We start from the raw sequence: 26,333 nt of genomic DNA on the forward strand, positions 1-26,333 counted from the left end.
CACCTCCTTCAAATACTTGCTCGATTATCACTTCAGTGAAGCTTTTACCTTATCGAAAGTTGCAACACCGCCCCTCACCACACTCCCCTCTTGCTTCATTTTCCTGTTTAGCACTTTGCATTGATGCCTATACTCTGTATTTTGCTTCTTTGAGTACTTATTGCTCTTCTCCCTCGATACAATATAAATTCCAGGAAGGCAGGGTTTTATTTCACCTGTGTATCTCCAGCGCTTAGGACAGTGCCTGGAACATTCACTGGTATTTGTGGAATACATGAATGAATAGATGGATGGATGGATGGATGGAAGGTGAGTTCGCACCTGAGAGCGGCCCCCATCACGCCTTCAATTACTTGTAACTTTACGCGATTACTTTATTCTGGGCAAACGAAGGCTGGGCGCTGGGGTGACACGGGCCAGAGAAGGCAGCCCAAAACCCAGAGGGTGGGAACGCCAGGGGGCGCCGTCGTCTGGATAACGCGTAGCTACCGGCCTCCAACTCCAACTCCCAGCAGCCCGCGCGGCTTCCGGTCGGCAAGATGGTGGCGCGCAGGAGGAAGCGTGCGCCGCGGGGCTCTGAGGATGGGATCCCGGGCCCTCTCGGCTACTCAGGTGAGGGGCTGCGGAACACGGGGCGGAGTACGGCCAGACTTTGCCCCGAGGCGTCTCGCGCGGGTCGGCCGTGGCTCGGCATTTTGAGAGGCCCCGGGTCCCCCGAGGCCCCCGCGGCGCCTTGCTCTGGTCTAGCTTACTCCCCCGGGACGAGCCCGTTTGGCCATCGCTGCCCGTGGGAGAAGTCGCCTCTGTCCGCGCTCTCGCGCAGGCGTGCCCTTCTCCACCTTGCCCCTCGGTGAGCACCTGTCCCCTCGTCGCCTCTCTGCAGTCCCCTGCCCGGCCCCCACCGGACGTGCCTTTCTCATCGCTTGTGCGGCTTGTGTTCCTGCCCCTGCTTCTGTTCTCCTCCGGGTGCCAGGAGGTTCTTTCTGAAGTGAGGGTGAAATCAGGTCTTGCCTGCCACGCGCACCTCTGTCCCCCAGCCCACCCCGCTGAGCTGCCGGCGGCGGCCCCCGTTAGCACCTACCCTCAACCCGAAAGGGTCGCCGCTGACCCGCCTGGCCCCACTCGTCCCGCCGGTGCCCTCTTCCCCCGAGTCCCTGCCGCAGCGGCGCCCTGGCTGTTGGCCGCCTTGCGTCCCAGCCGCCCTGGAAGGGGCCTTCCGCACGCTCAGCTCGGGACTGCTGCGCGCTGTGTCTTTTGTAGTCGATGCAGTGTCGTTTCCTGCCTCCTTGCTCGCTGGCTTCCCCATTGCCGTGTGAGCTCCGTGAGTGCGGGGAAGCTGTGTCCCCACTGCTCCCTGAAGAAGGTGGTGGGAGAAACGGAAAACTGCCCGCAGTTTTATGAGGATTAAAATGTACGGGGGGCCTGGCCCATGGGGCTCAGCTGGTGGGCGTGGCCTCCCGTGCACTGGAAGGTCACGTGTGGGGCTCCCCCCGCAGGGCAGAAGCCTGGGTTACGGGTTTGTCTTTGGCTCCGGCGGCAAGTGACTGGTGTTTCTCTCATTGATGTTTCTCTCCCTCTCTCCCTCCTTCCCCCTCTCTCTCTTAAAAAAAAAAAAAAGAAAATATGAAAGATTACCGGTATAATCATAAGACTTAGAACCATAAGAGAATGTGGAAGGCTTAGAGCTGGTGGGTCTAACCTGACACGTGTGCCGCGTGGTGGGGCGGATGGTGTGAGGAGGTGCCCAGGGCCCGCTGGGCCTCTGGCGACCGGCGACCGGAAGGGTTTTGGCGTTTGCCCCCCTAGCCGCAGTGGGGACCTTTCCCCCGGTTTCACTGCCCCCCTGTAATAGTTGCCCGGTTGCCTTCTGCCTCCTCCACCAGCTTGGGGGCCCCTCCTGGCAGACTCTTTGCTCATTCACTCTCATAGGCTGTACAGCGCCCTGCACGGGCCTTGCCTAGAGGAAGGACTTGGTGAAGGATGGATGGGTGGGTGGGCGGACAGACAGACAGACAGACAGGGACAGCCTGAACCTAACCTTCATGCCATCTCTCCCTGCCCCTTTTCTTTGCCAGCGGTTCCGATCAAGTTCTCTGAAAAGCAGCAGGCTTCTCACTACCTGTATATTAGAGAGCACAGAGTTCGAGAAGGCACCAAGTCTTCCTGGCCTCAGAAGAGGACCCTTTTTGTCCTCAATGTGCCCCCGTACTGCACAGAGGTGAGCTGGTATCTGGGAGGGAGTCTGTAAGCTCAGGTGGGGCTTTAGGCAGAACGGCCCCCACTGTTCCCCGCCAAGTCCTTCCTGGGGACAGAGGCCGATAAATGAAGCCCCAAGGGAAGGTGCCTAGAGGGCAGTCTCTCCCCCGTGACAGGGAATTTGCTTTCTGCACATGTCCTTTGAGGCCCTGGCTGGTGGGCTGAGCGCCTGCCTGCGAACCGAAGGGTCGCTGGTTCAATTCCCAGTCAGGGCACATGCCTGGGTTGCAGGTCTGGTCCTCACTAGGGGGCGGGGGAAAGGCAACCACACACTGATATTTCTCTCTCTCTGTTTCTGCCTCCCTTCCCCTCTCTATAGAAATAAATACATGAAATCTTTAAAAAAAAATGCAGTTGTAAGGAATGCAAGGCACAAGGCTTTTTATGATTACCTAGAAGTGTTTCAATTGCATGTTGTATTTTCCCTGGTTATAAAAGTGGTGTGTGTCCATAGTGAAGTATAGGAGAAGTCCCCTGGCTGGTGTGCTTAATGGATTGAATGCCAGCCTGTGAACCAAAGGGTCACCAGTTCGATTCCCAGCCTGATCACATGCCTGCTTTGTGGGCCAGGTCCCCACTGGGAGGCATGCTAGAGGCAACCACACATTGAGGTTTCTCTCCCTCTCCCCTTCTTTCCCTCTCTCTAAAAAAAGAATAGGCAAAATATGAGAAAATAAAATTACTTCTAAATCTATCCGGATATATCAACTATTTTTTTTTTTATGGTATTGGGAACCCATTTTTTTAAAGATTTTATTTATTATTTTTAGAGGGGCGGGGGGAGAGAGAGAGAGAGAGAGAGAGAGAAACATCAATGTGCGGTTGCTGGGGGTTATGGCCTGCAACCCAGGAATGTACCCTGGCTGGGAATCGAACCTGGGACACTTTGGTTCCCAGCCCATGCTCAATCCACTGAGCTACGCCAGCCAGGGCTCAACTATTTTTCACAAAACTGTAATATTTAGTATTATGTAAATTAACAGAAGAGAAGCTATTATTTTTCAAAAAAGAAATCCCAGTTTCTCAAAGATGAGAGTTAAAACACTTTAAAATAGAGGATGGTAGTTCAGTAGATGAAACCATTGAGAGGAGAGGGTGTCATTTTAGCCGTCACTCCAGAGTAGCGTGTGCGGGGAGAAGGGCCTGGGCCGTGGGTGTGCAGCCCGAGCGTGTCACAGACCGGGCATTCTCCTGCGGTCGGCGGCGCCCGGATGGAGAAACAGCACTACCCGCACCCCAGGTTCCCCGCGCGCCCCTCCCCGCAGCGAGGCTGAGCTGCAGGCTGATGCCAACAGCATAGATTTCACTTGCTGATCTGTAAATGGCTGGTTCAGGTACAGAAACTTACTCAGTTGCTTTATAAAGTGAGAATACTCAGAATAACCCCCCAGGTGTCCACGTCTATTCTGGTAATAATGTTTTTTTTTTTTAAATTGAGGACGTACTCCTACTTTTGGGATCATTTACCTGGAGAAATTGGTAGGAAAGAGGAATCTTTCAGATGGGTGTGCTTTCAGAGAGAGAGAGAGAGAGAGACCCTTTCACTGGGGTGAGAGAACCGGACACAGGCTGGGCACGTGCTTCCCGCAGGGCCCCGTCAAAGCCAGACCTGGTGCCCGCGTTCCGCTGCTCTCTCTGTCCTCCTGAGCGCCCTGGCCGGCAGAGGGGTAGTTTTTTTACCCAGTGTTTATCGAGCCGATTGACAAGGTTTTGCCCCAAGAACCCCGGGTAGGGTAGGATTTTAACCTCCACGTTGAGGAGGCTGCGGCCTGCTCAGGCCTCCCCCGCACGCCCCTGACTTGGGCCCGGATGTGGGGTCTCAGACCTGCAGGGTGGAGGGAGGCTCCTGCAAGGCCCCGGGCCACTCACGCTGGGCTTCTTGGGCCACGGCAGGAGTGCCTGTCCCGCCTCCTCTCCCCGTGTGGCCCCGTCCAGTCGGTGGAGCTGCACGGGAAGCCCGAGCTCGCCGGGAGCCCGAAGGAGCCGAAGTCGAAGTTTTTCCACCCCAAGCCCATCCCGGTAAGCCTGCGAGCGCTGGGGTCTTCACGAACGGGGGCGTTGCGTGGGGCTGGGGCGGTGTCCCCAGCACGGAGGGGGGAGGTGGTGCCGAGTGGCAGTGGGACATTCCGAGTATTCCCTGTGTGGTCCCGGGGCGCTGGCAGGTGAAGCGCCTCCACCCTCGCCCCAGACTCGCCGCATCCTCCAGCTTCCTGCTGGCTGTTTCCCTTGTCCCGGGCGGGAGCTCAGAGACCCTTCCTCAGTCCTGCCCTGAGGGCCCTCCCTGAGCTCCCCCTCTGCAGCCGCTTCTTCTCAGGCCCCACGGCCCCACAGTCCTTGCCCTGTGTCCCTCGAGCCCGCGCCTTCTCCTGGGACAGCGCGAGCGTCCACCCCAGGCCTAGGGTGCGCGCAGTTTTCCCGAGCCCCTCCCGTAACTGCAGGGCAGGCCCCCGCTGCTGGGCTCTTCCAGCACAGGGCGGGTGACCGGGGGCACAGGGCGGGTGACCAGGGGCACAGCCATCCCACCTCTGGACGGGGGGCAGCCTCCTGGTCGCCTTCACCGCTCAGGAACAGCCCAGCCCGCCTCCCCTGGTCCCGGGACAAGTCAGGCTGGGGCCAGGTAGAGCCCCTTGGGCCGGACGTGGGTGGTTGGGAGAACGGGAGGGCTGCCGGCGTGGTGACGGCACTCGCTCCCCGCAGGGGTTCCAGGTGGCCTACGTGGTGTTCCGGAAGCCCAGCGGGGTGGCGGCCGCCGTGGCCCTGAAGGGCCCTTTGCTGGTGTCGACAGAGAGCCACCCCGTGCAGAGCGGCGTGCACAGTCAGTACTGCGGGAGGCGTGGGCGCCTGGGCCCTGGGGCGCGGGGGGGCTGGGTCGGGCGGCGTCTGCTGTGTTCACGGGCCCCAGGGCGGGGTGAGGGCCCAGCATGCCGCCGCCGCAGCCCTCCTCACCACCGGACCCTGGGCTGTCGTCCCCGTGCCTGTGCTGCTGTGAGACGTCCCAGGCCAGCCGGGACGGGTGTCCCCCGAGTGTCAGCCTGAGGAAGTCCCGCCCCCTCGCTCCCTGCTCCCTCAGAGTGGATCCGTGACTACACAGACTCCATCCTGGACCCGGAGACCCTGAGGGTCGAAGTGGACACGTTCATGGAGACGTATGACAAGAAGATAGCTGAGGTGGGGCTTCCGGGAGCGGCCGCTGCAGGGAGCTGGGGCCGCAGGTGTCCTGGTGTGGCTCCCGGGGGGCGTGGGGCTGCAGCCTGTCCTGGTCACCTCGCAGACTCCAGACTTCCTTTTCCCCGCTGAGTCTGGGTCACCTGCCTTGGTGACGTCTAGTCCCTAGGTCTGTAGGGAACCATCTGCTGAGGGTGGAGGCAGAGGCAGTGTTGACTGGCAGGCAGGTCCTCGCCCCGCCCACCTTGGGCACCAGCTCTGTGCTGGGGTGGGGGGGAGCAGCACGTGTCACTGGGTGCCCAGGTTCTGGGCGTGTGGGGCCGGGGGCGAGGAGAAGAGGGGAGCTGAGAGGTGCGCCTGTGTCTGCAGGTAGGGCCCAGGTGCCATTACAGGCTCATGTTCCTCGCAGGAGGAAGCTAAGGCCAAGGAGGAGGAAGGGGTCCCAGACGACGAGGGCTGGGTGAAGGTGACCCGCCGAGGCCGGCGGCCCGTGCTGCCCCGGACGGAGGCGGCCAGCCTGCGGGTGCTGGAGAGGGAGAAGAGGAAGCGCGCCCGCAAGGAGCTGCTCAACTTCTACGCCTGGCAGCACCGGCAGACCAAGATGGAGCGTAAGGGCGTGCCCCCGGCCGATCCCCCGGCCCCACGGCTCGCAGCCCCGGCGGCCCCGTGCGCCAGGCACAGAGTCTAGGGGCAGGTGCTGGGCTGGGGGCTGGGCCCCGGAGTCCTCAGGCCCAGATGTCCCCCACAGCCTTTGGGGTTGGGGTCTCAGCCTGCAGCACCAGAGTGGGGGTCCCCGGTTGCCCCCCAGAGGTTGCTCTGGGGGCCGGCCCCTGGGTTGCTTCGGTGCTGCGGAGGCAGCTGGGGTGTAGGCCCCACGCAGCCTGGACGCTGAGCAGTTAATGCTGGAGCCCGACCGCAGAGGGCGGGCCTTGGGTGTCTGCTGTGGGCACGGGGAGGGCCGCTGCTCTGCGTGCGTGCACGGACGGGTGCGCGGGTGTCTGTGGCAGGTGGCTGGTGTGGAGAGGGCCTCAGAGTGAGGGCCTGCAGGCTGAGCGAGGAGGGGGTCCCGCCCCTGGCCTGCCACCCGGTCCCACCGCCCTCCCCTGCCTCACTGCCCCTCCCCACACTGCGCACCCTCCTGCTGCGTCTCCGCTGCTGCCCTTGCCCCTCTGGATTCACCCAGCTGCGGCCCTCTGGGCCCAGAGACCCCTCACACCAGGTCACCCAGCGACCTGAGGGGCCCTGGGCGCTCTGGGCTGGGAGTCCCTTGACTCCTCCCGAGTACGACTGCTGCAGCAGGAAGGGGCTGGGGGAGGTGTCCCCGGGAGTCTCCTCCCGGCGCCCCAAGAGCCTGCTTCCTTTCCCTTTGGGGTTTGTAGGCGGGTGGTAGGAAGGCTGCAAGTGGCTTTTAGCTTTGTCTGTGCCTTTCTTTAGGTGGATTTTCTGCCTGAAAAGGCAGGCATGCCACCTTCTCCCCTTGAGCCTCTGCGCGCCAACTGGGCCCACAGCCAGCGGTTTCCTTCCCACATTTTGAGCGGGGGAGGCAGCGCTGAGTGCCCCGGCTGGGAGTGGGGGCCCGGGGGCGCGGCGGCGGGGCTGGTTACCCGCCCTGACTGTGTCCCCCGTTCCTCTCACGCTCCAGACCTGGCGCAGCTGCGCACGAAGTTCGAGGAGGACAAGCAGAGGATTGAACTGATGCGGGCCCAGCGCAAGTTCCGGCCCTACTGAGCCGGCTCAGGTGGGGGGGCGGTGAGTACGAGGGGGCCCAGAGCACCCCCCTGACTGCCCAGGCGGCGGGGCTGCCCCCCGAACAGGACTGAAGACCTGCACCCATGGGAGCCGGTTGGGTGCAGTGTCGCCGTTCGGTCCTCGTGCTTCAGTTGCCCTGGCCCCGTGTGGCAGGGACACCTGCCCAGCCTTAGGACTTGGCCCTGAGGAGCCTCCGCCCCAGGAGGGCTCCCTGCAGCTCCCGGTCTCTGGCCAGCCCACCCCTGCGTCCCTCTGTGGGAGCCGGGTGTCTGCTGTGTTCCCCCCTCTCCCCGGACGGAGAAGCCCCTGCAGTGACAGCCTCAGAAGTGGGAGAGGGAGACATCAGAACTGTTTATTTCCCGGCCCCCAGGCAGCGGGGCAGGCTGGGCCGGTCCGTCCCAGCCCCGCCGTCCTGCGGCCACCGCCAGCTCACCGCAGGTCATCGGCCCAACCCAGGGCGCCCCCGGAGTCCAGACACAGCGCCCCTTGTGACGTCACGCCCGTGGGAATGAGAAGCCTTGGCCCCACACCCCCTCTGCTGGCTTCACTGGTGTCGACCGTCGAGGCCCGTCCTTGTCGCGCCCGGCCTGGCCGGAGGCCCCTGGAGCTGGGTGTCATGTCGCCCCCAGCCCCGGCCTACTCCTGGGCTTGGGGACAGTCGCTCTCCAAGAAGGAGCTGATGACAGCGGCCACGAGGTCGGGTTGGTTTATGTGGACGTAGTGATTGCCCGGCACTTCCACGTACTGGAACTGCTGGAGGAGGGAGGGGCCGCGGTGAGGCCGGGCCCGGGGAGGCGCAGCGGGGCTCTCCCGTGCCCTGCCGCCCGCCCCGGCTCAGGAGTGTCCCCACGGTGAGCCGTGGGGCGCTGACTGAACGAGCAGGGCTCCCTGGGCCCCCGTCTAACGCCTAGCGCCCCATGGGGGTTTGGGCCCTGGCTCCGGGGCAGCGAGAAGGGCCGGATCCGGAGGGCAGTGCCCAAGCCTGGGGTCCGCGCCGCTCTGAGCGGTGAACCCAGAGAGCGGGGCCGTGGGGCTGCTGCGGGCCCTGAGGGCTCTGGGAGGTCCCCTCTGGAGCAGAAGGGCAGTTGTGCACACTCGTCCGTGCCCAGGAGAAGACCCACCGGACGGGAGGGCACCGCCCGCCGGCCCAGCCCGGGCTTCCCTCGCGCAGATGGTGCCTGCGGGGCCCAGGTGTGCAGGTGGCTGGTGATCACGGCATGCCGGCTACTCCCCGGGGATGAGGTCACCACACGCGTCCCGGCCCTGCCCCTTGGAGGCTCGCCCCGCCTGCAGCCAGCGCCCATGAGGGGACTGGTCGCCTGCCCCCCGTTTGGGGCCCTAGAGAATTGTGCGGTGTCTTCTGGCCAAGTAGGGCCTGGTGCAGCGGGTATGTGAGGACAGTCACAGGGCGCGTGCCCATGAACAACACCGCTCCTGGTTCACCTGTGACCTCAGCTCGGAGTGAGGCCCGGTACCTCCTGGGGCTGGGGACCCGATCTGTCAGACCTGGGCCCGGGCTGGGGGTCCCGGCGGGCCGGACACCTCCCCTGCATCCCAGCCGCCCCGAGCCCCGCGCCTACCTCTTTCAGGACTGATTTCAACGTCTTGAGCATGAAACCCATCGGCTCCTCTTTACGAACGTTCTCCTTTCTCACATCATTGCACCCTTGGCTTGCTCTGAGGAACAGGAAACCGGGGCTCGTCTCCGGCGCACTGACGGACAGCGCCCGCGGGCCCCTCCCCCCGGAGGCCTCCGGGTTCAGCCCCAGACTCGGCCCCTCGGCTCGCACCGCGCTCAGGCTTCCGGGGCTGGCCTGTGGCGCTGCCACCGAGTGTCAGTGCCCGGGAACGGCTGGAGCCCTTGTCTTTCCTTCATTGAAAGTATTTACTGAGAACCCCACCCGCTGCAAGTGTGTGATTCCGTGCTTCTGCAGTGTGTGCAGTTGTGCCGCCGCCACCACAGTCAATTCAGAACAATTTCATCACCCCAAACCCCAGACTCGTGTCACGTCTCCCACGCGGCTGCTTGGCTCACGAAGGCCCTGACAGACTGCCCACGGTGTCCCTGTGTGGGCTTGCGGGGGGATGAGCCCTGTGGCGCGTGGGCTTTGCTGCGGCTTCCCCAGAGCGCAGTGTGCGCGAAGCCCGTCTGTCGGGACGGGTCTGAGCTGCGTTCCTCTGCACGGCCGCCAGGTGGCGCAGTGCCGCGCGGACCGCACGTTGCTCGTTTGCCTGTGGGCAGACATGGGTGTCCGCCTTGTGGTGGTTGTGAGTGATGGGTCTGTGAGCTGTCGTGTGCAAGGTGTGTGCATGTGTGTTGGGTGTGCATACGGGAGGGGTAGTGCTGAGCCAAAGGGCGAATGGTGACCCTGGCTCCATAGACCGCCGGACTGTACCAAAGTGGCCGCCCCACGTTGCGACCCGGCAGCCCCGTGTAGGGTTCCGGCTCCTCCCCATCCTGGGGGCGGGCGCTATTGTCTCACTTTCAGAGTCCAGCCATGCTCGTGGGCGTGCCGTGGTCTGGGTTTGCCCACCAAGCCCGTGTTTTCTAAACCTGACTCGGCAGCAGAGACACTCATGTGCCCTTGGGAGTCCCGGACCCTGCCTTGGGCGCGGGTGGGCCAGGACACCGCCGTGGAGTGGGGGTGGCATCTGGGGCACGTGAGCGGTGCTCACTGCTCTGGGACCCTGCGTTGGTGGGATGGCCAGCGGCGGGGCGCTGGCCGGGAGGCAGCGGCAGGTGGAGGGCTTGGGCCTGGGAACGTGAGGGGCCCGCGGTGGCTAGAGGGGTGGGGTGCTCCCCGCGGTCGCCCGTTGAAAGGGCTGCACTCCTTGCCCGGCCTGTGCTGCCTGTGCCCTCCCATTGCTTTGCTTCGCCTCCACGCGCCAGCTGCCGGAGGCGTCCCAAGAAAGACAACACTGGTCTCGCGGTGGGAGGACTGGGGACCTCTCACTGAAGACCCCTGGCTCCCGCGGCTTGTCTCAGGGGCTGGGCTCAGACTTACCTGATGAACAGCAGGTGGGCCTGCAGTTTTTTGGTGAAAGGCACCACTTTATCTTTGCCGAGGAATTCAGTGTAAAACTCCGGCTGCAGAGGGAAAACCGTAGTGAATTCTCACCACCAGGCACTGCTGAGGGCGTGGAACCCGCCCCCCTGACGGGCCTCGGGGGGCCTGGCAGGGCCACGTCACCCGTCTACCTCTGACCCCCCATTCTTGCGAGGATCTACGGCATGGCTGTTGGGTGCTTAGGAGGGGAAGGGCCCAAACTGGGATGCGCCACCTTGGATCCACACTCTGGGTTTTGAAGACAGTGAGGAGAACAATGTCAGATTGTTAATGCTCTTTCACATGGGTGACGTGCTGAAATGGTGACATCTGCAGCTTGAGTCACGAACACCGAGCCCGGTGTCTCCTGCTCTGTGCTTACTGTCTGGCGTCTCTCCTGGGGGTGGGAGACGACCCGAGGCCCAGCCGTGCCTCCGTCGGGCTGTGCCACTCTGTCTGAGCTCTGCCGTGTCGGCAGCTCAGCCCCCTCCTGACAGCGGGGTCAGTGGCACTCGGCGCGTTACTTCAAGATCGACTCTCCCTGGCTGGCGGGCTCAGTGGATTGAGTTCCGGCCTGGGAACTGGAAGGTCGCCGGTTCAATTCCCAGGCTGGGCACGTGCCTGGGTTGGAGGCCAGGTCCCCAGTGGGGGGTGCAAAAGTGGCAACCACACATGGAATGTTTCTCTTCCTGTCTTTCTCCCTCCCTTCCCTCTGTCTATACAAATAAATAAAATACTAAAAAGAAAAAGAAAAAAAAACTGACGACCACATTGCCTCGTGGAGAGTGACCAGGCTCAGGTCAGAGGACCTGCCGGGAGCACTGCCCAGGCAGAGCATCTCCTTCTGGGCCCTCCAGACCCCACGGCTTAGGCCCAGCACCAAGCGCCCAGCCCCGGGCTCCGCACGTGCACGACAAACGGTGATGCGTGAGCGTGGTGGTTAGGAGAGCCGGCCGGCTGTGCATCCGGAAAAATCCACCTCACGCCCCCCCCCCTTTTTTTTTTTTTAATTTTTAAGAGTTTACTGGAGCCAAACTGATGGCATCTACTGGGGAGCAGGATCTCAAAGGCTCCCACCTCACGCCTTGTTGCGAACAAACCCCAGCTGGATGAAAAACCAGCTCAGACGTGCCCTCCCCTTGGCTGCTGCTCGGGTCCAGGCCTGCGGTCCAAGCCTAGGGCTGGGCAGCGGCCCTGGGTGGCCTCTCTGGGCCAGAGCTTCCCGCCTCTAGCGGCGGTGTCTCCTGCGTGCACAGCATTTCCCTGCCAAATGGTCGCAGTGAGAGCACAGCGAGCTCCGGAAGCGACAGCGCCGGGCCGGGCCACGCCAACACGGGCTGGCCCCTGCTCACTGCAGCCCCGCAGAGGCTGCCCGCTAACTACCAGCACGGAGGGACAGTGCCTGAATAAAGGGATGCACTTCCTTTTTGCACTGAAGGCAGCTGAGGCTCAGAGAGGGTAAGCGCCTCGCTCAGGGTCACACAGCCTCTCTGAGGGAGACGGCAGAGTTTCTGCACCTCCGGACCTCACTGGTGGCTGGATTTGAAGGCCTTTCGTTATCGAGCCCTTCTCCCATTTTAGTCTTGGCTACAGGAGTCCTTTCAACAGATGCAACGCACACCTGTGCAGCAGCAGCAAGTACTTGGAATGTCTTTCCTTTGCCCACCTGGACCCCCCCCCCCGCCCGGGCTGAGCACGGTACCCACCTGCTCCAAGAGACTCCTGACCAGGGCCCGGGCCACACAGCAGGAAGTGAGCTGGGGGCCAGTGAGCAAAGAGTCCCTCACGTCACCTCCTGAACTCAGGTGCCTGGTGCCAAAAGGGTTGGGGGCCGGTGCCACTGGCCACACCCGCCCCAGCTGCCAGCTGCCAGCTGCCTTCTGGGCGCCCATTGCCCTTGCACTCAGTCCGCTGAAGCATCTGCGGCTGTGTGCATAGAAACCAAAGCAAACCTGACCGAAAAGACGGCCCTAGGACGGGAGTCCCCGTCTCCACACAGACAGGTCTGCCTGCAGTGGGGCCGGGGGCGGGTCGGCCTCTGCGTGTTGCTCCCGGGCACCTGTGCACCGTGGTGGTTGTATTTCCGGCTGTTCCCTGAGTGTGGGGCCCTTGCTGGCTGTGCAGTTCCAGCCCAGTTCCCTTGTCTGTGAAGTGTGGGTGTGGCAGCAGTTCCTGCCTCCAGGGCCGCCGTGGGCACCGTGAACACACACGGCGGGGGGGGGGGGGGTGCGGGAACCGGGAGCACGGTCTGCGGTCTCCCGGAGGCAGAGCAAGCCCCACGCCTGCCAGCCCCGGCGGGGGCACAGCGCGACTTCAGGGGGCTGCCAGTTTGTGGAACCTCTCCTTCGCCCCCAGCTCGGGCCGCAGGAGACGGAGGACTCAGAAGGAACCACACGCCGTGTCACACCCAATACGGTGGCTGAGGTTGAACATGGGAAATCGCAAGTGTTACAAAACGCATGGGGAGGAACTGGACCTCGAGCACATTTTGGTGGGAAGGTAAAACGGTGCAGCCCCGGGGGAAGCCGCGGGTGGTTTCTCCAAGGGGTAAGCACGGGAGTGTCGCGGGATCTGGCAGTTCCGCCTCCAGGTCTGTGTCCAGATGCATCCACAGAGGGACTCGAGCCGACACTCGCACACCATGGCCACAGCGGCTGTATTTACAAGCGCCGGGAGGCGAGAACTACCAGCGTGTCCCCCCACCCTCGGGGGACGGGCACAGCCACGCAAGGGATGCCTGCTGGCCCGTGCTGCAACATGGACGGACTTGAACACATGATCTGCGTGAAGCGAGCCAGACACAGAGGCCACACCCCGCGTGACTCCACGTGCGAGGCCCCCATGCGGTCACGTCGGAGACAGCGGAAGGCTGCTTGCTGGGGCCCAGGGCCAGGGGTGGGCACTTAGGGTTTGCTGGCGTGGGAGTTTACCCTGGGGACAATGGGGACCTTTGGGGTGGTGGAGGTCGCATAAGTAACGCCCCTGAGTTGCACACTGAGGGCGCCGTGAGAATGGTGAGCACCGCGCTTCGCGTGTTTTACTGCGACAAGAGAGGGACAGGCGGGGCGGGGGGAGCAGGAGGCCGAGGCACTTACCAGAGTGAGCCTCTGGTCTCTGTTCAGCACCACACCTGGAAGAGAAGTCCCGACAGTGGCCTCAGTGTCCCCTGTCGTGGTGAGGGGACCCGGGGCCCTTCCAGGCAGCGCTCATTTCTTCTCTGTGCGCCTCCCCCGTGACGGGCAGGAACCGTGTTACTGAGACCGGCCTGCCGGCAGGGTCGTCCTCCAGGAGCCCGGCCCTCCACCAGACCTCAGGGCCAGCGGCCCCGCCTCAGTGTGGGGGAGGGCAGTCGGCGCTCAGCCCGTTTCTCAGTCAGTGTCTGAGCCCAGGGGCGGCCCAGCAGGCCCTGTCTCCTGGCATCTTGTAATTCCCTCTACTCCCACGTGGGAGCAGGTATCAGCACCCAGGGCAACAAGGAGGGAGGCCAGGCTGGCCCTGCGGGGGTGGGTGTTCCTGCACTAGCCCTGCTCCACAGCAAGGGTTTCAAAATCCCTGAAGAGTTGCATGAAACGTGCTTTTTAAAAAAATTTTAGAAGAGGTTTTATTGATTTATTTGTAGACAGAGAGGTTGGGAATGAGAGAGGGGGAGAAGCATCATTGTGTGGTCGCTTCTTGCAAGCCACCCACTAGGGACCCGGCTTGCAACGCTGGCATGTGCCCTCGACTGGGAATCGAACCGGCAACCTTTGGCTCTTAGGCCGTTGCTCAATCCTCTGAGTCACACCAGCCAGGGGGAAACGTGCATTTTAAAAATGCACGTTTTTCAATGTAGGAGATACTATCACAACCCTAGACTCCCCCTCTCCTGGCACAGCCAGTATTTAGAGACTGTGATATTTTGATGTAATCAGAGAGAAACATGGTAATCGGTCCTGTCTCCCTGCCAGAGCACCTACAAACTGTGTTAACTGTGTCAATGGTACAAGATCCGGGAGCGCTTTTATTCTAACACTTGGTCCTCCATCCCCGCCCCTGACACAGAGCCCCAGCCCTGCATGTCCTGGCGACGGGGTGGGGGTGGCCAGCAGGAAGGACACGCCGGGGCTCCGGGGAGTGGACAGGGACCGGAGAGTGAGCTCCTCACCCGTCTCAGTCATCACTCCAGCCTGCGTAGCCAACCCCCACACAACCCCCTGAGCCTAGGGGTTCGGAGAGCTTCTGGTTGGGAGCCAGGAGGAGGTGTTGGAAAGGCGGTGCCCACCGGGGGAGGGGGTGACCTCAGAAGCCCCATGCCCCTCCCCCACGCCTCGTTGCCCTTTGCATCTCTGCCGTCTGGCTAGCCCCGACATGCATCCTCTATCATAAACCCACAGCAGTAAAAATAAATGTTTCCCTGAGTTCTGTCAGCGACTCTAGGAAACTATTGAACCCGAAGAGTGGGTATGGGAACTCCAGTTTATAGCCACTTGGTCAGAGTGCATGGACACCTTGTGCCTTGCACCCCTCTCGGGCGGGGACACCGAGGGGGGGGGCGCGCCCTGCAGCCAGGCTGAGTTTGGAAATTGTTCTCTGACAAGTGCCGCCCCACCTCCCCACCCTCCAGCCAAAACCCTCCAAGTCCTTCCCTCTGCTTTTGGAAAAAACACCGCAGTCACCCCTCTACCAACAGGAGCTCACCGGGCCCTGCCCGGTGCCGCGGCAACCACCTTCCCTCCTGGGCAGCCGCTCTCCCCTCCCCCCGGGGCGGGCGGGCTGCAGGGCTGGACCCTGACACAGGGCCGTCCCTCGTCAGTCACCAGGGACCCCCAACCGGAGCTGGATTCTCCCTCCCTCACCCCCACCCCTCACGCCTGTTTCCAGAAGGCCTAGGCCAGTGCGGACACTGGTGCAGATGGGGGCGCAGACGAGGCCCTGCCTCTCCCCGCCCTGGACCGCTGCCGGCCGGTTTCCCCCGCCGCTGCGGCGCGATCTCGGCTGCGCGAAGCGCTCCACGCCCAGCGGGGAAAGGCGAGCCTGCAGCCTCCTCTCTGGGCAGCTCCCTCCGCCTGCACGACCTTCCTCCGGGGGTCTCCCCGGCCCGGCTCGCTCAGCAGCCCCGCCCGTCTGCGCCTGCGCCGCGCTCAACAAGCACCCTCTCCTGGGGGCCCGGCCGGCCCCTTCCCGCTGAGGATCAGGCCTGCAGCTCCGCCCACACCCTGAGCCTGCCCCCTGCCCTGCCCGGTGGCGTCCACGGGCTCCCGCTCCCCTCGTCCGTGTCCGTCCGTCCGGGTGCAGACTGGGGAGAGTGCGCACAAGCCAGGGGACGCCTGAGACCGGGAAAGAGGCGCCAACAGTCTGTCACAGCCCTGCCAGCACCGGCCCGTGGCGTTCCGGCCGCCAGCACTGGGAAGGGCTCGATCAAGTGCCCAAGTCTCCGAAACCTTGACCGGCAGCCCCAGGAGGCGAGCACGGGACTCTCGGGACTTGGGGTGGGAGGTGGCGATGGCGGCGTGCGTCCGAGTCCCCTGTCCTGCTCTGGACCGGTGGGGGCTCTGGGGGCCTCGGGAGGAGGGCTGGGGACAGCCCGGAGCAGCAGCTCCCCCAGCATTAACTCCCCCTCCCCCGTGTCCTGTGGCGTCGGGGAGCCTGCCCTTCTTGTAGGCTAACCTGGGGACCAATCACAGACACCCAGCCTACGGCCTGCTCCCCGCACCCCAACCCCCCACAACCCGTTCAGGCCCTGTGCTCCCCGTTGCACGTGACCCTGGCCTGGCCTAGCCTAATCGGCCTCCGAGTCTAATTCCGGATTAGCCCCCTTCTGTCTGCACCCGGGGCCCCTCCGGGCCGCCTGTCTGCCCGGGCCACGCCCTCCGGCCTGGACCTGCTCTTCCCCCCACAGCCTTGTGGGGGGGGGGCAGACAGGAGCTCGGGGATGACAGCACCATCCCGCAGTACAGGGGGCACAGCGGCAGGCAGCAGAGGCTCCCAGAGTCATAGGTATGGACTGGTCCGTTTGACCTCCCCGTGTGATGCCCTGTTCTGGCAAACAGCGCAACACAGCAGGTCTCTGGCTTCTCTTGAGCAAATAAATGCAAACCCTGGCCATTCTACACCCCAGTTCCCCCGAGTTAACCCTTGGCTGGGCCAGGGCCACAGGCCCCGCCACTGCCCTCTGCCTCGCCCAGCAGCTTTGAGGGGGGGCGGGGCGCTGCCTGCTCGGCGCCCCCCCCTCTGTGAACTCTGTGAACTGAGGTCAAGGCAGCCCCGCCGGGGCAGCACTGCACACTCTTGGGAGCGAGGTTTCCTGATCGGGTGTCAGAAGCAAAGCCCCAAAGCACGGGCTGACACGGCCCTGAAGCCAGGGCGCCGCCAGCTCCTCCTCTCCTTTCAGAACAACCTCTTCAGTGCCACTTGGTCCCTTAGGACAACCCCAACCCCAGCCTCGACACAGGGCACCGACCCCCAGCGACTAGCACGGCATGGGTACGACACTCCCCAACACTGAGTCCCAGGAAGCCCGAGCAAGTGCCCACAGGACGAGGCGTCCTGGGACGACGGGCAGTGCGACGAAGTCGCTGGCCCCCCTGAGGAGCCCTGGCTCCCGGCGCTGGGTGGGCTGAGCAGAGGCAGGAGCGGGATCGAGGGAGAGACGGCGGGCAGGGCACTTGGTGTCATGCCCGGACCAAGACGAGCCTCGTCACGGTCGGTCCTCGCCGAGAACAGTGCCAAGAGGCGGGCCCCTGAACGGTGAGCCCCTTACCTGTGGCCACCGGCGAGGTGCCTCTCTGCAGGATGATTTTTGCTGACTCCTCCGACACGTGGGTGTTCGCCTGCAGGAGCCTGGCGGGGAGAGGAGGGGGCTGAAGGCCTGGGGTCCAGTGGGGCCGGGTGGGAAGGAGAGGATGGTGAGGGGAGGGAGGTCCTCCCACAAAGAGTCGGGCACCTGTGGGGCAGACGGTCACGTCCATGGGGTGGGGGGGTGTCTTCACTGTTTTACACAGCAGTGTTTATAAAGCCCTGACAGCTAGGGGCTGCCAGGGACTGGAGGCACAGAGGCGACCAGCCAGCCCGCTCACCTCCCGCAGACCTGAGATTCCCTACAGGGCAGGGGAGGGGCCTCAGGGCCGGCTTCCAGGGGCAGTGCCAGCCTCGGGCTGGGGGCCCGCTGGGGACCGAGGCTGGGGACCGGGGCTGGAGAGGGAAGTGAGTGCGGTGCCAGACAGAGGCGCAGGCGGAGGCGGCAAGGGAAGCGGAGGTGTGGGGGGAGAGGAGGCAGAAGGGGAGCCGGAGGTGGTCGCGGTGGGTGTGGGGACCTGGGAAGCGCATCGCCGCATAGTGGGGACAAGGCGAGGCGGATACATTCGCAACAGTGCCAGGGTGGGCACAGAGAGAAACAGGCTCCCTGTGGATTTGAGACCGAAGCTTCCCTGCTGCACCTCCAACCCCGCCCCCAGGCACCCACTTCTGCAGTATCTCCTCCTGGCTGTACACGCGTGGGGGCTTCCCGGAGGCCTCCTCCTGCTGCAGCGTGATCTCGATCCGTTTCCGCCTGTAGTCCAGCAGGTTCTCCAGCTCCTAAGTGAGTATCGGTGGTTCTGCTGGGTGGGTGGGGCTCCCGCCTGCAGGCAGAGGGGCCCAGCCCCTGCCTCCCGCTGCCCCCAGGTCCCGACCGCTGCCCTCGGCAGCCCCTAGCCATTCATTCAGACCCAGGGAGGTTTTGGAGGTGATCAGCCCTGCTGTCAGTACTGACCCAGAGCAAGTTGTCCCCTTCAGTCCCAGCCAGCCCAGCCCAGCCCAGCCCAGCTCAGCCCTGCCTGTCCTGGAGGACAGCTGGAGGGTCTGGTTGAAGGAGGAGAAAGGAACTCTCGGTCCACAGTCAAGTGCTTGCAAAGGCGCGATACTAGGGTTCTCCAGTGAGGAACCACCCAGGGTTCGCAATTTCATCTGGTTTAAGTAATGCTGTCACTCCAAATGGCAACGAGGAGACTGGCAGAGGGGGTGCCCTCCAGGGGAGTCCAGCTTGCCCCCACGTGTGCCCCTTTCCGGCCCAGCTCGCTCCGGGATGACCTGGCCCTGCCCACGGTCCACAGTGGGACAGCACAGCACACGGACAGGACCGAACACACTCCATACACGCCCAGGAGGGCAGCGAGACACCAGGGGCACCATGCTGGTCAGCTCAGTGGTGGAACAGGTCAGAATGCCAGAGAGGCAGCAGCCACACAGCTCACGGGACCCTGACAATGACCCACGGATTATCTGACTGTGTGCCCAACATTTATGGAGCACCTACTGTGTGCGAGGATCGGGCAAGTGGCGATAGAAAGGACAGCCATGCTGCTGGCCCTTCGGAGCTTGTGGTCGATTAACCCACAAGGACACCGAACCTGGTGGCGGAGCTGGGCCTCCGCCGGAACGGCCGAGCCCTCAGGAGCAGACCCACGGCGTGGCAGGGTGGCAGGGCCCCGCCCACGTCATCGAGTCCAGCCTCCTCACTTTCTAGGTGAAAAACTGCAGCCCAGGGAGGTGGAGTGAGTGACTTGGCCAGCGTCACACAGCAGGGACTCAGGTGCAGGGACAGCACTGGTCATTGTCACTGGCGGCGGTGGCAGGTTCCCCAACAGCCTGCACTCAGCAGGGCTGTGCGCGGCTGCAGGACGCGATCGCAGCACGCAGGAGTTGAGCCGAGCGGGCACAGAGGCAGGCCGGCCTCCCTTCTCCTCCCGAGAGCTCCCTCGGCCGACCACACCTACCCCGTCCCACCTGGCACTCTGTGACCGCCCGCACTCTGCAGGTCGCAGGCCGCACAGAGCGTTTCCAAGGAAACAGAGGCCCCCGAGCCCCTGTCCCTGCACATCTGAGCTAGCGGTGCGCACCGAAAACTCTCTTCTCGGTGCGTGGGCGGGCGGCTCACTCCCCTCATTTACCACGCCCCCTCCCCGCCTCCTCCCGCCTCCCCGGCACCCGCCGAAGGAAACAGTCCCCAGGCTCTGCCTGGGACCTGGGCCGCCCCCGGTGGCAGCCCCCAAGCTTACGTTAGTGTCCAGGGCAGCAAGGCTTGATTCCAAAAGGACAAGCTTATCCACCATCTCGGGGAAGGTGCAGGAGAACTGCGGCGGGACAGAGAGGGGGCAGAATGAAGAGGGGCGGGGCTGGGAGCAGAGGGGCTCAGACGGCTCTGGAGGTGCCCCGATCATCCACCAGGTCGGGACCGGGGCGCTGCCCAAGAGGCCGGAGCCAGCATGTTCTGTCCCGTCAGGGCGCCTTCCCCGCCTCCGCCCTAGTGCGCACCCCGCGCCAGGCTCCACACCCCGGCAGCGGCTGGAGGGAGTCGGGGTCTCCTTTGCACAGTGGTCGCTGCTGCAGGCCACCAGCGGGCGGCCGCCAGGTCCCAAACGCACCCACAAGGAGCTCCTGGCTGCAGGAGGCGCTTCCTGCCCCCGGGAACCCCTGCCCACTCCGGACCGCCCCACCCCACTTTGAGGAGCAGCAGCGGGGGCCAGAGGTGATCTCCGCAGAGCCGTCTACTTACCATCCCACCTATGATGCCACCTAGGAGACAAAACAGCAGTGGACGGAATCCCCCCGCCAGCAGCCCGGGTCCCACCAGCACACCCTCCGGGGGGCTGACCACCACCGCTGGAGGCCGGGCTCCCCTCTCCCGCCCTGGGTGGTGCTCTGCACTTCCTGTCCGGCTCGGGAACAGCCCCCTCGGGAAGCTGTCTTTCTCTTCTCAAACGGGGAGTCCGCTACCTACGGGGCCACACGTGCCTCCGGGTCTTGCCCGAGGCCCAGGGCCACAGTGTCCAGAGGTCTGTGTGGAACAAGCACCCTCATCTCTCCTTAAAGTTCCTAGGAGTGCAGGGGAAGGAGCCTTTGTACCCCCTTCTCGCCCGCCCTTGCTGCCTCCCTGTTGGCACCGTCCTGGACGAAGTGTACTCACCGAAACTGTGGCCCATGATAGAACAACGATTCCACTTCAAGGCTGAAAGCACACAGAGCCAGGTCCGGGTGGGCCCAGCCTTCCCCACCCTCTGTCTTGCAGTCCCTGGGCTTGGGAAATTCCTCCCCAGCCTCTGGGACGCCGCGCTGAGGACAGCAGGTCAGCGGGGGGCCCCCGTCCCACTGCAGGGGGGGACGCCACAAGAGGAAAGGAGCTCTCTTCTTGACTGCCCTCTCCAGCTTGCCCGGGGTCACCCAGGGGTCCCTGGCAGAAGTGCTACCAACCCAGGGCCACGGCCAGGCCGCCGTGGCACATGACTACCGCTCCGCACCCCACTCCACCAGTGGAAGGGGATTCCCTCCCACCCAACACATACACTGCCCGCTCCTCACCTGCCATGGCCCTTCGGATCTCACTCATAAAGCCTTCAACATGGTACTGCACACCTGGTCTGTAGTGGGATGACAGCCCGTGGCCCCCGAAATCCATGGCAACGTAATAAAAGTCTGCGACAGAGGCCAGAGGGGGTGCCTGAGTCAGCCGGTTCTCCCTGGACCGCCCCCGCCGCCCGGCGCCCTGGCGGCCCGCAGCCCCAGCCCCAGCCCCACCTTTCGGGAGAAGAGGGATGAGTCTGTCGAAGGAGTTGGCGTTGTCCAGCCAGCCGTGCAGGCAGAGCACCCGGCGGCTGCCGGGGGAGCCCCAGGCTTTGGCGGCAATGTGGCCCCAGGGCACGGCCAGCCTCAGCTCCGAGATCAGACCTGGAAGACAGAGCAGGCGCCTCGGTCTGGAGGCCCGGGCCCGCCAGGCCCGCAGCTAGGGCCCCTGTGCTCAGGGCAGGGCAGTGCCCAGGCCCCGGCGCCGCCCCCAGGGGGTGAGGGAGAGGGCCAGACCTGGTGTGGGAACCCCGGCAGGAGGGAAAGATAGGCCGAGGGAGGAAAACCGTGGGAGGGTTCACCCCAGAACATTCTAGACTATCGGATGTGTGGGCTCAGCCTGGGCTCTGACGCTCGCTGGGCGTGTGCCCTTTGGCACAGTTACTATAACCCCCTTGGATTTCCTAATCTGCAACACCGGAGTGAGCAGGGTCTAAGAGTCGCCCACATGTTCTTAGGCTTCACGGATGGCGGGGCGGCCCGTCTCCCGCATCTTCACGCTGAGTTGGGTCACTGCACCCCCTGCAGACCAGGACACTGAGGCGTTTGGAGGGGCAGTACCGGCCGGAGGCCCAGCGAGGAGCGCGTGGGCTGGAGCAAGGACTCGGTGCAAGCCAAGCCGCACGACTGCGGGGTCCCAGCCCTGACCGCGGGGGACCTCAGTGTCTGCCACGCCGGTCAGGGCCCTGTCACCACCGCCCACTGCTGGCCTTTCCACCCGGCAGGCGCGCCCCGCGGGGCTGGAGACCGGCACCCCCTAAATGGTCCCGCGCCTCCTTTTCTAACTGGACCTCGCAGGACCCTGAGGGACCACCTGTGGCTGGATCCTCCCACCGACCCTCCCCCGCTCCTGTCGGGCTCCTCCTGGTCCCAAGCTGCCCGGGAAGTAGACGCGACACCCAGGAGGGCCGCGTGGACAGCGGCCCTCCCTCCCTCAGCCGTCTGGCTCTACGACCCCAAGGAGGCCAGGAGGCGGGGGTCTCCCCCATCCCACTCCGGTCCCAGGGGCCCTGGACAAGGCGTCTTCACCCATAGCGCTCATCCTTTGGTCGCACGGAGGCTGACAGTATACGCCGCGATGTCCCGCCGAAGAGCAATGAAGCGGGAGAGCTGGGGTGACCCGACAGCCCGGACCTCTAGGCCCCGCCCCCACGGCGGTCCCCGCCCCCGCCCCCGGCCACGCCCCCACGGAGACCCTGCCCCATGGGCGTGCTCCCGAACCGCCCTCCCCTTCACCCAGGCTGGGCCCGCAGAGGTCGGGGCGGGGGCGGGGGCGGGGGCGGGGGCCCACCCTCTCCTCTCCGTTGGAGAGCCCTGCGCCCCCGGGGATGCCGCCTGCGTCGGAAATGCCCCTGCGCCCGCCGCTGTGAGCACAGCGGCTGGGAAGTCCGCGGTCCGAGTCCAAAGCACCTCGCAGATTCTGGGCTACATCCAGGCGGTGTCGCCGGGAGTGGAGGGGCCTCTGCTGGACACGCGGGTGGTGGGACCCCGACTCCCGGGCTTGTCCGTGGCCGCGCCCCCAACCCCGTGGGGCCCTGTGAGCTGACAGCTCGGGCACCAGCCACGGGGAGCCCGGTTCGCCCTGGGCCCTCAGGGGCCTGAGCCTCAGGGTTAAAGGTGGGGTGATAGTGTTTAATGTCCCCCCGGGCGTCGTCCACCGTGCCCTCGCCGTGTCCTCGGGGAACCCCGGCAAGAGCCAACTTTAACATCTGCTGTACGCTGGAGAACTTACCTTGCTGGCCTCGGCCCGGCTGAGGGAGGCTTGCGTCCAGGGTCCTGAAGGGGGTGTGAGGGGCAGTGAGCCCGACTGAGGGCGCTCAGGCGCGTCCTCCCAGGCTCTGAACGCGGCCCCGGGGGCGGCGGGGGCCCGAAAGGAGGAAAAGCGCTTCCTGTTCTTTCACGTCCATTTGCTGGGTGGGGTGTCTGGGAGAGAACCCAGGAGCCCCTGGGGGTCGGAGTGCAGCAGAGCCCCTAGCCGGTGAACCCGAATGCAGCGGGCTGAGGGGCTGGGCTGAGAGCTGTACAGTGAATCCTCCCTGGGGGGGGGGGGGCGGCCGCAGAGCCAGGTCCTGAGGACGGGGGGCTGGGGGGCTGCCCCGGGGGAGCCAGTGTGGGGAAGGGGCCGAGTGTGGGGCCAAGGAGTTCAGACCTTATCCGAGCAGAGGGACTGGGGAGGCTGGGGACGGCGGGTGACGAGGCCATTTCTCCAAGGGGTGCGCGCACAGTAGCGTCCGTTCGTTCCAGAAAGGGTTCCGGATTCCTCTGAGAGTTATGAAGGGTGTCGCAGACCCTGGTGTGACCCAGCCACGGGGACATCGCTCCTGTGAAAAGGCTCTTCCTTCTCCTGCTCTGGGCGCACCTGCTGTCACACCCGCATGGGTCACGCCACACTTACACCTGGCCGCCGGCTGCAGCCTGGCCTCCGCGTGGGGGCCTGTGGGGGCCTGCTGCCCACCCTCACCTCACGTGCTGCTGGTCCCTCGCGAGACAGGAGCTGGGCCGGAGCAAGGTGGTGGTGTGTGGCTTCTGGACTGCGTGCAGGAGCCGTGTCACAGCGTGAGTCAGGGAGATTTTAGGGTGTGTCCTTGAAAGCCGGAGACAGGCAAGCAGGAAGGGCTCGGCAGCAGGACAGCCCGGCAGGGTGCCGCGGGTCACCGAAGGGCAGAGACGGGGGGGGGGGGGGGGCGGGAGGGGCTTCGGGGCCAGTCCCAGGGGTCAGCCCAGCAACAGCTGCCGCTGCCCGTGGCTCTGCTGGTTGTACTGTAAGGGATAGGATATTTACATAACTTCCCATAACCTGCCCACAGTCTGTCTATTTACGACAAAAAGGAAAGTAGTAACTTTACGGTGGAGAAACTTGGAGGACGTGTCTTGGGCTTGGTGATCCAGGTTCACGTCACTAACATGGGGACAAGCTATCACCGCCTGCCCCCCGATGGGATCAAGGAGGACAACGCTGTGTCGCTTCTGCGACATTCCTGCCACCTGTGCACAACCTGAATCTAACGGAGTGTCAGACAATCCCAGCTGAGGGACACTCTACAAAATGAGTGGCCCAGGCTCTTCACAATGTCAGACTCGAGAGGACAGGACCGAGACGACCGAGCCGGCTGAGGGACGACCAAAGACACGGGACGACCGAAATGTGGCGGGTGATCCCGCACGGACTCCCGGCCACGAGAAACCCTTCCCCGCGGCCAGGCAGGGCCGAGTGTGTGGCCGCGGAATGAGGTCTGTGGGCCGGCCGGGCGGCAGTGTTCTATCCGTGTGAATTTCCTGACTCGGACGCCTTGGCGCTGTGGGTCTGTAAGGGAATACGTGTCCCGATTTAAATTTCTTTTTCACGTACTGTTGTCATTTTGTAACCGTGGGAAACTGTAAGAGTGGGGCCTTGTAACCCGCCCCACCATTCTGCTGACATTGTTGCTGTCAGTGCTGGCTCTGACTAATAGGAAGCTCGTAGGTGAACAGTTGAACGGTATGTTTGTATGAGAATCCTAGGGATTAGTTTCTGGAGACACAGACTCCAGCCTTCAAGCATCCCAGTTCCCAGGGATTTGCTGACCTTCAGCCATGGAGCCGGGACGACTAAACCAGGACGACCCGTTCCGGACCGTCACCTGCCTTCTGAGGATGGACTTTGTCGTCTGCACGTGGAGAACTTTCCAGCGCCCTCCCTGGATCTCCTTGTTCTGTTCCCCTCTCCCTCCTTATAAAAACCCCTGCCTGCCCCGGGAGAGGGCGACGGGCTTTGACGTGAGCGCCCCGTCTTCCGGACGGCCGGCCCCTGAAAATAAACCACTTTCCTCTGCCTCAGCCCTGCCTCTTCAGTACTGGCCTTTCACAGTGGCAGGCGGCCGGCCCCGCGTTCGGTTACAATTCTACATTATAGGATTAGCTCAGGTGTCCAGCATAGTGGTCAGACATTTATAAAACGGACAAAGTGACCCCCTCCCCGATATTCCCATTATGGACTATAATCCTGAAGCTGCACTTCACATCCCGGCAACTACTCTGTAACTGCTAGTCTATACCTCTCAATCCCCTCACCTCTCCCACCCGCCCCCCCCTCCCCCTCCCCTCTGGCTACCATCCATTTGTTCTCTGCATCTACGAGTGAGACTGTCCTTGATTTTAAGCAACACACACTGAAGTATTTGGAGATTAAGACAAAAAAAAAAAAAAAAGCACTGGGCAGACCCTCCGGTTTGGCGCAGACCCAGGAGCACCGGGGCCGAGCCGGGGAGACGGGGCGCATCCGGGCTGCCTGAGCAGCGACCGGCCATGGCCCGGCTGGGTGTGACGGAGGGGCTGGTGAGCCGGGGGTCTCAGCAGCCCGAGGGTCCGGAGGAGGACTTGAATGCCGGAGAGCGGCTGATGGACAGAAGGGCTGGGTGCCTGTGGCGTGCTTGGTCCTGGTGCCAGTGGCTTCAGAGTGAGGGGCGTACACCGTAGGGTGGTCTCAGTCTCTCGGGGGCTGTTAATAACCCGTTAGAAACACCCAGGTTCTGGGTTGGTAACGGTCTCTGGCGCTCTGCCACGCAGGGTCACAAGAGTACTCCGTGTTCCTCGGGCCTCGGAGTGCAGTGGTTGCCAGCCTGCCCTGTCCAGTGGCCTAAGCGCCCTCTGCCAGGCCGGCTGTCCTCTCCTGCCCTCTCTCCTAGGCCCGGGGCAGCGTCTGGCCTGTCCCCCCGAGAGCCCTGATGTGACCGAGGCAGTGGACGGAGCTGACCCCGCTCTGTATTTCTTCTCAGCAAACAAACCCCCTTCGGGCGGGGGCGGGGGGCTAAGTAGCCTAGCCCTCTCTGGAAATACCCACAGCATCTTTGAGTTCTTCTGTCCAGGGACCCTGGGTTTCCGACTCATTTCAATCAGACCTTGAAAGTTACAAAACGGAGTTCACCCACAGCAACAGCTCTTGACTCAACGAAAGCAGCTCTCCTGCCAAACTGGCCCTTCCTTCGAGGGGCAGTCTCACTGCACCCACCCACTGGTCACTGTTGCCGGGGAGGGCTGCAGGGACCGGAGAGTATCAGTCTCCAGCTTTGATAGTTGAAGCCAGGCTCTTTCAAAGTGACACAATTTACAACCCTGACACATTTTCTTCCAATCATGTTTTCTGACAAGGTCCGATCGTGATAAGAGGGAATTCAAGGAATCCATCCTCCTGGCAGAGAGCATGGCATACAAAGGGGGGCGGTAATTTTCCTGGGGATTGCTCTTAATAATTTTCTTGCTGATATTAATCATGGTCTTACTTTGGACCCTGATTCCCGTAAGAACAGGCCATGAGAAGAAAGAGGCTCGAAAAGAGTCAATGATTAACTTTGAGGGAAATTCTGAAGGGACTAGTTCTCCCCAGACTATTGAATCATGCCCAGGTTGTTTTAAATAAGGAGTTTATAAACCTGAGTAAAAAATTATCCCCGATTGTTCCCATAAAAGAATTCACGAATCAGTTACAACAGGCTAAATTATTGGCAGATTTTCCCACGCCTGTTCCTTACCCGTAGATACAAAGAGTTTTTCAAGAAAACAAGA

The 26,333-nt window shown here is 63.3% G+C and overlaps 2 protein-coding genes across 4 annotated transcripts; one reads left to right on the plus strand and one right to left on the minus strand.

The window, feature by feature from the left end:
* The first annotated feature begins 523 nt into the window (after nt 1–523).
* On the plus strand, nt 524–8,603 carry RRP7A (ribosomal RNA processing 7 homolog A). The gene is made up of 7 exons (XM_045834840.1): nt 524–612; nt 2,076–2,218; nt 4,150–4,275; nt 4,954–5,071; nt 5,327–5,424; nt 5,831–6,029; nt 7,064–8,603. Exons 1-7 carry the CDS (start codon nt 540–542, stop codon nt 7,147–7,149), a joined length of 843 nt encoding a protein of 280 aa, XP_045690796.1. The 5' UTR covers nt 524–539; the 3' UTR covers nt 7,150–8,603.
* SERHL2 (serine hydrolase like 2) lies at nt 7,503–23,306 on the minus strand. 3 transcript variants are annotated; one of them, XM_045834837.1, is made up of 13 exons: nt 23,254–23,306; nt 22,942–23,151; nt 22,525–22,568; nt 20,748–20,897; nt 20,532–20,645; nt 20,140–20,181; nt 19,729–19,748; nt 19,232–19,306; nt 17,659–17,771; nt 16,957–17,036; nt 13,313–13,347; nt 10,176–10,258; nt 7,503–8,847 (listed from the first exon to the last, which is right to left on the minus strand). In XM_045834837.1, exons 2-13 carry the CDS (start codon nt 23,106–23,108, stop codon nt 8,622–8,624), a joined length of 1,149 nt encoding a protein of 382 aa, XP_045690793.1. In that variant the 5' UTR covers nt 23,109–23,151; nt 23,254–23,306; the 3' UTR covers nt 7,503–8,621. The 3 variants fall into 3 exon arrangements, with proteins under 3 accessions (XP_045690793.1, XP_045690794.1, XP_045690795.1); XM_045834838.1 differs by having other exon boundaries at nt 7,503–7,923; nt 8,751–8,847; nt 22,942–23,285; XM_045834839.1 differs by lacking the exons at nt 22,525–22,568; nt 22,942–23,151; nt 23,254–23,306 and adding an exon at nt 21,822–21,930.
* Nucleotides 23,307–26,333: the final 3,027 nt, after the last annotated feature.

This window comes from Phyllostomus hastatus, unplaced genomic scaffold, assembly GCF_019186645.2.
Source record: "Phyllostomus hastatus isolate PE091 unplaced genomic scaffold, TTU_PhHast_1.1 phas_contig_198, whole genome shotgun sequence".
In the NCBI taxonomy this organism is placed as follows: domain Eukaryota; kingdom Metazoa; phylum Chordata; class Mammalia; order Chiroptera; family Phyllostomidae; genus Phyllostomus; species Phyllostomus hastatus.